Source organism: Trematomus bernacchii, unplaced genomic scaffold (assembly GCF_902827165.1).
Source record: "Trematomus bernacchii unplaced genomic scaffold, fTreBer1.1, whole genome shotgun sequence".
NCBI classification, from domain to species: Eukaryota; Metazoa; Chordata; class Actinopteri; order Perciformes; family Nototheniidae; genus Trematomus; species Trematomus bernacchii.
This window is the reverse complement of record NW_022987727.1, coordinates 15383576-15396048: the sequence shown is the minus strand read 5'-3', so window position 1 is coordinate 15396048 and position 12473 is coordinate 15383576. Positions and strand designations below refer to the sequence as shown.

The 12473-nt window shown below is 40.9% G+C and overlaps 1 protein-coding gene across 1 annotated transcript in view; it reads left to right on the top strand.

Annotated features, from left to right (window-relative positions):
* The window catches only part of nphp4 (nephronophthisis 4), a 183892-nt gene that overhangs the window by 139946 nt on the left and 31473 nt on the right, over positions 1 to 12473 (top strand). The window contains exons 17-18 of the mRNA XM_034145454.1: positions 2497 to 2657; positions 3533 to 3716. Coding sequence (XP_034001345.1) covers positions 2497 to 2657; positions 3533 to 3716 — 345 coding nt within the window. The remainder of the gene's footprint in view (positions 1 to 2496; positions 2658 to 3532; positions 3717 to 12473) is intronic.

The window sequence follows — 12473 nt, the reverse complement described above, 5'->3', positions numbered from 1 at the left end:
TACTGTATGACATCAAAATAAATATTCTTCTACTTATTTTGTTTTAGATTGTCTATTTCATTAATTTTCTGTATTAATATGAATTGAATTGGTAGAATAAATAAAAAGATTTACTCTCCTGGCTCTTGATTGAAAAACATCCATATATAATATAATAGTCAGTATCCATATAATTAAAAAGAAATATGATCTATAATAATCCTAGGTCCCATAAAAAGCTTGCAGGGCTTTCATCTGCATCTAACAGGAGCAAAAAGTACCAGACCACAACCAGTCTCCCACACTAGTAAGTGACCTTTGGTCTTGTATGAAATAAATGAAATAGACTATATAAGAATTTAGAGCAATGTGAAGCAAGCGTGCAAACTTCCTCTGCCACTAAAGTACATTGGATATGGTGAAAAGCTCCATAACAGCTTCTACATGGACCTTGTAGGAAGAGTTATTTTCAAATCAGGTAGTCATTTGGACCAATAGCAAATGATGGATCTTTACATCGTTTGAACGTGGAATTTGCTACATGCATTGGCATTGTACTTTAACAAAACTCTGAGAAACTAAATCATACCAGGCTGTCTGACTGCATGCATGCTTGAAAGAAATCCTGCGAGAGTGTGTATGAAAAAAAAAAGTTTCCTACCCGTTGATGTGTGAAGAGAGGTTGGAGGGGCTTGCTGGTCTCTTTAACACAGCAGGGCTGTCACCAAAGGTCCTCATTACTCCACTTCTATCCAGCCAGCTGCTTCTCCGCACGTTCAACTTATGGGAATAAAGACAGCGGGGTGGGGGGAGTTGCTTTGATACGGACTTGGAGGTATGATATGTTGGGGAGAATCGGCGCACAGATCCACATCACACCTTTCACACACATCGGTAACAATACCACAGTGCTGCAGGTTGGTTTTTGGGGCCGCAGCTGACTGATTGTACCCCCTCACCAGCTGAGGTGGATCACTGATTGGGTCAGTTTCATTTGAAGCGCTCTGAGTTTGAGGATGAGACAGATGCATCGCAGAGCTGTCATCAAAGAATCACAGGGCGCTCGTTTTGCACTCCAAAACAAATATGGCTTTGGTCCAATCGGATTTAATCAAAATGAAATGGCGACCTTGCAGGATTGGACATGATAGCAAATGTCTAACGCTATAAAAACGAAATGTATAGCCGCTTATTGTCTCGAGAGCAGATTCAAACTGTATGTGTAGCATTTTTCTTTAAAAAAGGAAGAAAAAAGTCCCTTTTGCTTTAGAGCAATGAAGGCCAGAATGTGTTCCTCTTAAGGGTCCATTGTGGATGTGCTGATTAAAGTCATGACTTTATCCCGCTGTTCAGAAAATCACTCCTGAGGTTTCTTGGCAGTGTTAGGCACCATTATCATGAATTATGGGAACCCTAGGGTGCTTCAGATTGTGTGAAATGGCCTCATGCTCCCTGGTTATTGTACTCCCATGCAGCGCGATCATCAGACCTAATGAGTCCCAGTACATGGCTCCTGCACCGGATCAGATCTGTCCACAAGTTTGACAGCTGCTTACAGATAATAGGGCCCACCCTCTGAATTCAAAGCCATCTGGATGAATACAAAAAGATAAATTAGTGATCAGATCATAGATTGTTTTTTGTCACTCTCCAGGTTTTGCATATTTATTGGGTTTTTTGGCAGTGGAAACATGCAACGGTTCAGTATTTTAGACAGCTCTTTTGGTGGTGTCGACTATCAATTTGCCATTCCATCAAAGTCTCAAATGGGTCCGAATTTAAAGGAGGGATTTTATGTCGCCCTTCCATAAGATTCAGATATTTTAGGTTGTCACAACTTAATGACAGGATAGTACACTTTCCAGACCTAAGCCCTTTTAACCCTAATGACATCCAAGGTGGGCTGCAAAAAAAAAGATGTTAACTGTTAATTACTCTACTTATTATCTCTCCAAATTGTCTGCAAAAAAACGCACATTTTCCTAAGACATATCAAGACGTCTTGTTTTGGTCTTTCTATCACTCCAAAACATAAATATCATTTAGTTCAATATGGCAGGAGACAAAACAACACATCTCCTCAATTGACCAGCTGGAAGGTGGAAAGTTGGCATAGAAAATTAATGAAACAATTTTTTGTAAATAGTTGGCAGTTACAGTATGTTCCTATCCATCAACTCAATGGTTAATAAGATGATCTTTTTAGCTCTACATACTGTACAGTCTTGGGCTTTTCATTCTAAACAATTCTCATCAATAGTGAGTGACTTATACCACATTTCTTATGTGCCTACCTCATCCATTGTTCTGTCACTATTTATAGTGAATGTAGCTATGAAGAAAGACCATGTCTTGGTCTTAATCCTATCTACAAAGCTGTAGAGTAGTTGCTTGTTACTCCAGATTGGGAAAACAGCCATCAACTAGCATAACAACACTATTTTGGTCATATTGTCATAATTTCTGAACAGCGTAAATCATTTCCCTCCATGCTGAAGTCTCCTCTCTCCTCTCCAGGTTCCCCGGGCCTGCAGGTGCAGTTCAAAGTAGATGAAAGTTTCCTAAGGCAAGGAGAGAAGCGCTGGTTCCTGCGCTACCTGGCCCTCCACACCATGCACATCGACATCTGGGACAGCGACTCACTGCTCCTCATAGGTTCTACCGCCATCGAGCTCAAGGTAAATGACCGAAGTCGACTTGTGATTGGAAACTATAGAGAAAAAAATGATTTGTTGTAGGATTACAAGCAAATTCCGATCCCACTGACGTGTTCAGAACAAAACTCCCTAGAGTTTTGCATCGAAGGAAAATAAAACATCCTGTTTACACATGCATTGTCAGCTCGTGACACACCTTCATCGTATCGCAGTGCGTCTGTCATGGATTCATGCAGCGTCTGCAGATTGTTCTAACACATTTAATAGAGTGAACCAGGCGTTGCGGAGAAAACTGATAATAGAATGTCAAATACAGAAATGCTTCAGTAAACTGTATATTAACCAGGTTGCCTCTAATACACAAAAATGACATTTACAACTACAAAATAGTTGTTTTAATGATTTTAATGTATGTCTACTGGGACCAGAAGAATTGCAAATGGTCTTATTTTATGAAATATGTTGCACGTTTCGGTAAACAAATACTGTTTGTGCTCTGTGTTCAAGGATATAACTGAAAGACATTTCCCTCCTACTGTATCTTAACCTCTAAAGAAAAAACAACCGCACATTAAAGGGATTTTTAATTCTGGTCTTTTCATCTCTGCTCTTTATTGATTGGACAGAAAATCTCTTGCCAACCTTGATGTAAAATTGATTTGTTTTGCAGCTTGGTGAAATTTGTAAAGCGTTTAATGAGAAAAGATAAGGGAGTATTTTACAACTGGGAAGGGCCTTTTGACCTTGTTCATTTAGCGATCAATCAAACTGTTCATTTTTGTTAATGTGATCTAATTTCTTTGCGAGTTCATCTTCATTAAATCACTTTCCCACAAGGATTGATAATAATATTTGTGTTAAAAGCACTTTTCGCTCATTCTGTTTTGTATTTGTAGTTCATGTTGCGTCAGGGCAGATCGGCAGTGCAGGCCCTTCAGGAGGTGGAGGTGCTGACCACAGATTATGTAGTGGAGGACATCCTGCTGACAAGCGCTGATCCGGGCCAACGGACCACCATCAGCCCCATGACAGTCCAGACCATCATCAGGGGGCGGCTGCACGTACGCACTGGAAACATAGGTAAGTACTCACATTGAATTGTTAAAATACTTCTTTGCCAAATACTGACATGCCCATGCCCAACATTAAGGTAGGATCACAACAAATGGACAGACCAAACATACAAATTCCTGGGGACACAATGATCTCAACTCAAGGTTGAAATTAAGTTTATAAAAACAACAACTAATTGTTCTTTTACTATGTAGTGCGTTCCCACTTCAGTGTGTACACCAGAAATACTATGGTGAAGAAAATACTGTCCCACAATGAATTGCGTCTTGGTGCATTGAGACCAGCCAAAAGCTCTAAATATGGATTCCAAATATCAGAATCAGAATAGCTTTATTAGTCCCACGGAGGGAAATGTGCGTAGTTACAGCAGGAAAAAGAGCCACAGACAGCTTAATGTTACATATGTTAATATGTGACATGCATTTAAAAAAAAAAGTACTAAGTTATGATATAATAAAAAAAAAAAATTAAAAGAAAATCCAAACAACATCTTTAAAATGATGCTTATCCAAACATCTTTTAAAAAAAATGGCTGTGATGTTTGCTGTGATGTGACAGAGTCGCTAGCTGGTCATGTGATACATTAACATGACTAACCCTAACCCTTGATGGGTGCTCTTCAGTGTGATCAGCAGTAATCAAACTTAAAAGTTAATTAGGTAGGCAGTATGCAGTAAATACTGATTGAGTATAGTAATCATCCCGTCAGTATGTGATTTCCAACTGCAGTTAAACCCAGTACTGCTCCCATTGGGACACAGAAGAGGGTATGGGGTCTTTTTGGTAGTTTCATTCTTTAAAAATGAAGGAAATTGTATTTGTTCTATCATTCAAAATAAAATCAATCTTCAATATCACCCAAAACTTCTAAGCCTGGATATATATAGTAATAGGGTTTTATATTCAGGACATATCCCATTTGGAGCTTCAGATTATGAAGTAATGTGTAGACTTGGGAAATGACAGTGAATCCCCAGGGCTGCCTCTGCTGCTGACAAAAGTTCCCATTTTCCAGAGGTGTGTGCAGGCTTGCAAAGCAAACACTGCGCCAAATATCTTGGTGTGATAGTTCCACTCCATCTAGCAACTGAGCACCTTTGCTACTACTTCACACTCATCCAATTTGGGCCTAGCGTGCCCCCGCGGTGCGATGGCATCTGACGATAGCTTCCTTTGCCATTAATCAACTGTTGAAACGATACCTCCTCCTCTCATAAACAATGCATCCTTCTCTGAGCTTTAGGAGAGTGTCATTGGGATTAAATATTCCAGCACTTATCACTCAAAGCAGGTTGAGAGCACGCTGGGTTATTGGATGTGAAGGCGATGGATGGGGGGAGGGGGAGCGTCTGGCATGTAAATTCCAATCAAGGCTCAGATATCCATCAGGCGCCCTGGCCGACAGTCAGAATCAATTTGGGGAGGGAGGACTCGCAAGCACTTTTTTTTGTTTCTGCTTCCATCTGTCGCTCCTCACATGCACACTCCTCTCTTTATAACGTCTTCCTGTTTTCACCTGTTCATCCATTTAGCCTTCTTTCTCTTCCTCCCTCTATTTGTTTTCCTCTCTCACCTCCCTTCTATCTTCCTCTTTCTTCCCCCTGCGCCTGTCATCGACCTTTAATAAATACATACTCTTAATTTGGTGGGTGGTAGCCCTGTCATTAAAGCCATCTCTGAAAAATGTAGAAGTTACACACGGCACGGCAGATTGATCCGCTTTGTGAAGACTTTGACAGAGATTTGATAGGAAGGACACACACACACACACACACACACACACACACACACACACACACACACACACGAGCATGTGTGGCATCAAGCCCTCACTCATGCCAGAAAAGCGTGCACTCATGCATACGCGCATACATATAGACAGGCAGGTGTAGCAGAGCGTGGACAGGTTGTGTGATGAGGCACGGTGGCAGAAATAAGAGGCGGACAGGAGGAGTATATCACTGACATCATGTGAGAACTCCAATTTTTTGGTGGTTTTTCAAGTTCAATAGAAGGATTACATGGCTTCTCTGGATTGCAGAAATTCTACTACCCCTAAATCCCCACTCTAACGGATGGAATCAAAAATGCACACTGGCCTAGCGGGATGGCAGGCTGTATTTTCTGTGCTGACAGTTTGCAGATACAGCTCCTTGATTTCAGCTCGAGAGGTGAAGGAAGGTCGCAGGTTGCTTGAAAAAATGGTTAATGGCACAGAGAGCGAGAGAAAATAAGTATGGCAGTGTGACAGGAAGGGAAAGCAGTCCTTCAGAGAGGCTGACAGTTATTTTTGTTGTGAGGATCTTGTTGATTTAAAGTAATGTCCTGTTTAGTTTGCCATTTCTATATGATCATCTTGGCTAGTTTAATGTGAACAGTACATTCTTTAAGAGTGATGCAGTAATGTTTCCTACAACCCAGAAATGAAAAGTCAATGTTTGTTTTTTATGTGTTTTTGGTTACAAGAATTTCACGTTTTATCTACGAGAAAAATGCATCAATTATTACCCCACTCGTGATTGTCCGAAACTTCTTTGTGTCATAAAAACGGCGGTTTCTATTTATTATTATATATATCTATAAATTATTAAATAAAAATACTAAACATCATCACGCCGGTGATGCACAGCCATGTGATTTACTGTAGTTTGTTTTTAGCATTACGTTAGCTTTTTATTTGCGCACGTTGCGTTTACACTTCCAAAATCACAAAGTGGGTGTTACTATTTTGAGATTATTATAAACGTTTGTTGGCCACAAAGCTTAATTTCTGAGTTATACCAAAATCCAATTTTTTTTTTTTCCGTAGTCGGCCTTCAAATTGAATCTCATTCACTGCATCACTCTATTAGCCTTAGTCTAGGGCCTTTTATTAGCTTAACCTTTTTAAACTAGCTTATATAACACAGAAGCCATTTTCTATGTTCCCTCTAGTTCACTATTATATTTAAATAAGGATCCTACACTGTTTTCTGACCTGCTCCTGCTTTTCATTAGTTATACTGTAGAGGCTGCCTCCCTTTAATCTCTGCTAAGCCACTGTCATTGAACCCAACACTTTGCTGTACAGATTCTGTCATATTAAAAGCCTTCCAGGGACTCACAGGGTATAATCCCTCCCATCCTGATAGGCTTTTAATTTGAAACAAATGCAGTGGACAGAAACTTAATAGCATTAGAAAAATGGCCCAGAATGAAGTCATCGTAATTCATGAAGAAAAGAAATGAAGACAGTCTGTATAAAAGAGAAAGTCTGATCAGCAGAGCCGTAAGTAAAGCCTGTAGTTCCATTAGTGATCTTTTGTTTATTGTTCTGCATTAAACCATTAGCTATAGGGTTCACGTAGACATCCTAAGAAAGATTTTTTTGAGATATTTTAGTTATCACGATCATTCTTGCCATTATAATCAAAAGCAATGCAGTCCCCGACTACGGCTCTCTCCTTCTTTTCTTATTTGATGTTCCAGGTCATGCATGCTATTAATTATGTCTTTACTCCGCCCCGTTCGGGAATCATCAGAATTAGCTTTATTGGAAAAGAGTGAGTGGCAGACTGTCATTCCGAATAAAAAAAGACTGTAGTGAAACACCGAATGATATCCTTTTTAATCATCACAGGTGGGATTGAGTCAGTACGTAATTAATTAAAACGCTAATGATATACTGTACGCTTGTCAGGCCCATTCAATCATTGTGTAAAGCAGCTTTTATTAATAGCGTTGGTAAGAACTGAAGGAAGTGGCTTAATCAGAATAATAGAGAGTTGTGAAATGGTGGCCACGAACAACAGGGGATTTAGTTTTGCTGTGGTATGAAGTCTTGAGGAAGGGAAAAACAGTACTCCACACAGAGAAGTGTAGGAGCAGATGAGGAGTGCATAAACCATGACGACCGCCCTGCTCGTCCCATGAACTGATCCAATGGGTGAATCCAGAGGAAGCTTCAATCTTTTATTGATTTCATCTGCTAAATCCCCATGAACTCAGCTTGGAGCATGGAGGATAGAGGCCAGGGGGAAGAGATGAGAGAGATCTTAACCCTTAACACAAATGGAAACTGGTTCTTATATTTGTAGCACCTGTCCACATTATATTTGGGTCCAATTTGGCTGAAGTCAAGCCCAAAACTGTCCTTATGAGTTAGCAACTTTGTCCCAAAGATGGTAAATAGAGAAAAACATTGAATAATCTTTGTAATTCCACATTGTCATTTGATTGTAAAGCCAGAGCTTTCCCACAGACAGATACTGTGGATGAATTGATGGCCTTCGTTTTATTATCTCATTGGAACACAAAGGCAAGCAAACACAACATAGATAGATGGCATATGCATAAAAGCTGAAGGATAGATTAAATACAAAAGTAATGAATGAAAGGAAGACAAGCAATTTTGAATAGATTTAGGCTGTAGAACATGTTAATAAACGTATGACAGAGGGGTATAACGTAACTCTAAAGTAATGAAGCGTCATAGGATTCTGTAGGACTGGTCACAAAGCATGGTGCTTTTAAAGGTTTAAGCGAAGATGAAAGTAAATGCAAAAGTATTTTGTTTTGGATAATGCAAATGTAGGCAAGAAAGTTAAATGTGTTCCAATTCTCCATGAACTATCGTATAGCCACTCCTGCCATATGTTTGATTTGCACCCCAAAGGAAACACGTCGTAAACGACATATTTATCGGCAGGAAGAAATGTAGCCATCTCCATGTAACATTGGTTCAGAATTTGATTAAATCTGTACGCTACATTATTAGAAAACATACAATGCGGTTGCCCATGACACACCCAACAGACATGGAGCAACAATACTGTTCAATTGGAATTATGTTTCTGGCCAGTGTCCACCATTTTTTTATCTGAATTTTGGTCATCAATATTTATTAAGATGCTAGATGCTCCATAATTAACACTAGCTAGACATATTTTTGTCTGCTGTTTGGTGATCACAACTCCGTCGCAGGAACAGCTCTGCCTGGAAAACAAGGAGTTTGTGGACGTTAAAACTCTAAATAGATCTATGGTGAATTACAAAGTTTGGTGAGAAATCTTTGTGTGTTCATTACTGTGAGCGACCCTTTTCACATAACACATTGAGAATGATCGATTGTTATCAAATTGATTTGGATTATTGATTAGGGGCAGCTTAATGCAACAAATTGGTACTTATTTTGGCTGATAACATCTTTTAATCACTTAAATGTTATCGTTGACAGGATCCAACTGAGTATGTCCTAGCCAAGGCTACTAAGGCAATTTATAGCTTTGGATGGTCCAACTCTATTTTTACACCACATTGTTGAGGTAAGTTTTATGATAAGGTAATATTAGCTACATACTGCCCAAAACATTAGGGCAGTACGCTTTTTTTAATATCCAATATGGAAATGTTGGTACTATTTTCCAGAGGAGAGCAGAAAGGAACAGAAAGGTGGAAACCTGTTTTTGGAAATTGTTTTGCTGACTGAGCTGTGTCTGTATCGTTTCTCTCTTCAGCTCTCACTACCTTTCACTGTCTGGTTTTTTTCTGTTCTCACACACACAAACATGTACACACACACCAACAGAAAGCATGTATCTGCTTCACTACAGAGAAGACAGATTAGAACCTTCTCCCAGACCTCACAGTGCTCCTCATCTGCTGCGGCCTGATAAGACCCTGGAGAGGCTGTCTGTTGCAGCAGGCGAGAGTCGAGAAAACCCTGTCTAAAGCTGCCAACAGTGGAACAAAAATATCAGTGAAATGTACCTAACAATTAGTTTAGCTAGTGGCTTCCCTAAGGGCTGCACATACAGTACGTCTTACTCGTTAAAAAGCTCTTGCGGTTAGGTCCAAGTTTATCAAACTTGCTTTTTTGTAGCCCTGGGGTGAAAGGGGGAATCTGGTTATTCTGAAGGGTCAGTGGCCTGGAACGGGTAGGCAGAATAAATCCAATATTGCAGACTACTTTGCTTGCTTGCTCACATTTGTTCTGGGGCCGGTAAATCACTGGTTTGTTGGGGCCACTCAACCTCGAGAACTGCCAGTGGAGCAAAGAGGGCGTACAAGGTGGGGTGCAGGGAGAGGTAGTCAATACATTTGATAGAGTTCAGCCCCCTGGCACTTTGTTCACAATTACTCTCCTAGCACACAGACAGCACGAAGCAGCCAACGCCTCTCTCTTTCTGCAACACAAGTATTATCTTACATCACATTGATGAGGATCAACAGCTCTGTTTTAACAATCTGCCCGTGTGATTCAGCACTTAGGGACAGATAATGTGACCGAGAGCAAGACGTCCACGTCAACCAAGATTAGCGCTAGAGCAGGTATTATCTGATGATGACGATGCTGTGGTGATAGCCGATTAATTAAAAAGATTGACTGATTAAATCACAGGGTCATAATTGGGCTCATCATCAAGCTCAATCATTTGTTTTATTGTTGGCAAGTAGCACGTTCGTCTTATCGCGTCCTTTGCAGGCTTATTATACTCTATCCATCATCAAGCATTTCTTGCACACAAACGAAAGCATGCTAAAAGGCCAATAACGAGGCGTTGGGAATGAAATCTCCATGGCTTTGTTATTGATTGGAGATGTTTACACGACAGCAGAAGTAATGTCTTCACGGTAATATTGGGATATTTGGGAATATAGCTCAAACAAATACATTCGCCGGAGTCGTGTGGCCAGGGAAGGGTGATGGATGATGAGGGCGATGCATCGGGACGGCAGACACCTCGCCCATTAATCTGCAGAGCTGCTCTGTCTGTGTCTGTTTGCATGGCAACAGCAGCTCCCCATTACTCATTTTAGCTGCCGTCCATTATCAGTTTGTTGATTGAAGGAGTTTGCCTCTAAAGATTTGGAGGGTACTTTCGGCTCCTCTTTCGGAAACTCCTACAGGCTCACTGAGGTAGTGAGTTCTGGCGGCGATTCCACTTAATTACTGCACTCACCATATTTCATTTAAAAGCATCCGAAATTAGGTTTCTCTCGGAAACTGCTTAAAATTCTTACACCCCAATTAAGCTCCTCAAGCGGTATGTGTGAATCTCCGATGCCTAAAAACGTATGGGAGTAATGGGAGCATATGTCAAGAGGCGCGTTCACACGGAGTACTTTTCCCCATACTTTTCCCGTTTAGTTCCGTTAGTACCCCTTATTTTGCGTTCACACCAAAAAGAGTACTTAGTGCCGGGAACTTTTACCCCCCATTTTTAGTGCCTGCTAGAGAGGTGGGACTATCCTGGGGAGAAAAAGTACCCAATTTCTATTGGCTGGGTGAATTGCAAACCACGCCCCGTAAAACTCTGAAAAGTTTTTTGAAGCCCGCCATTGTATTTGCTGGCATTAGCATTATTAGCATTAGCATTAGCCCCGCGCACCAACGGAGAGAGAATAACTTATGGCAACACAAAAAAAAACATGGGAGCGGTGGAGTGATGAGGACGTGTCGGCGTTCTGGCGATTTACTCGGAAGGCTTCAGTAGAAGCTGCTGGGACTCCCAGCAGCTTCTACTGAAGCCAGTCCCCAACTTCGGGGACTTCCGGCCGGGGACTTCGGGTTGGAAGTATACGCCGTGAAGTGGTTTGCGGCCTTCCCAGTAAACCCAAAGCAGAAGAAGTGGCGTCAGCGGCTTCATTTGCGTAATCTTCCCTCAGGGAACTTATTCCGGTGTGAGCGCGATCTGTACTTAGTGCCATGGGGGGTACTAAGTGCCAGGCACTAAGTGCCGGCACTAAGTACTAAGTACTAAGTACTTGGTGTGAAAAGCGGCTAAAGGGCACTGTGATTAAAATAAAAAAAATGTTTCGTTTTAATTACTTCTTCAATCAACCATTGTAAACTGTGTCCTACTCATTACAAGTGGTGGGCCTCAGTATACCTGTAATTGAATAAAATATGTATTTTGACCTGTGGTATTTGAAGATTCTCTCTTAGAGATGGAACATTGCTGCCAGCTGGGATTGTTGTTTGACATTGTGAGCAATTATCTGTCATATTTCAATACCAGGAAGTTTGCAAAATAACCCTGCTGAAAAACATAAGCAAGCCTTTCCCACAGCTACTGTACTGTTGGGGCTCTGGGCACAATGAATTACTGCTAGAAGAAACGTAATAGTGACCATCCTTTACTGTCTGTGTACAAGCACACCTTTAAGTGATCACTGGTCCACTGGACTTAAAAAAGGGGGGGGAATGAGGATTTTGGCCATTTAGGGGCAGAAAGGTAGAGGCACTCTGTTTTTTCATGAGGCTGTTTTGCAGGATAACCCCCAAATGTGATTCATGGTTAATCAGGCTTCTGTAATGGAACATGATTGGACAATTCAAAAATCTCAGTATTCTTTAAAAAAAAAAAAAATGTCACAATGTGGTCATCCCGCACCTGTTTGATGGCTGGATGTAGAATTTAAAAACATTTGTATATTGAGTTGTCTTACTGCATCTCTGACACCCAGCCCATAGCCAAAAACAGACAGGGGCCAACACATCAATCAGATCGACACGCTTTCGGTGTCCAGACCTCTCTGGCAATTTCAAGCCACTAATTAATTGCTGTCAGCTCCTCTTCATGTATTGATCCTGCCTAAGCCAGGGTTTAACCTGGACTCTGTTCGCTTTGGCGCTGTCTACAATGGAAATGTATTGTCTCACATGTGACTTCAAAGAGAACTTTGGCTAAAACTGATTTATTTTTTTGCCAAACCAGTCGGATCTGGCTTCAGATCTTGGTTTGGCTTGTTACTTCAAAAAGTGGCAACACCCGAGTCTAA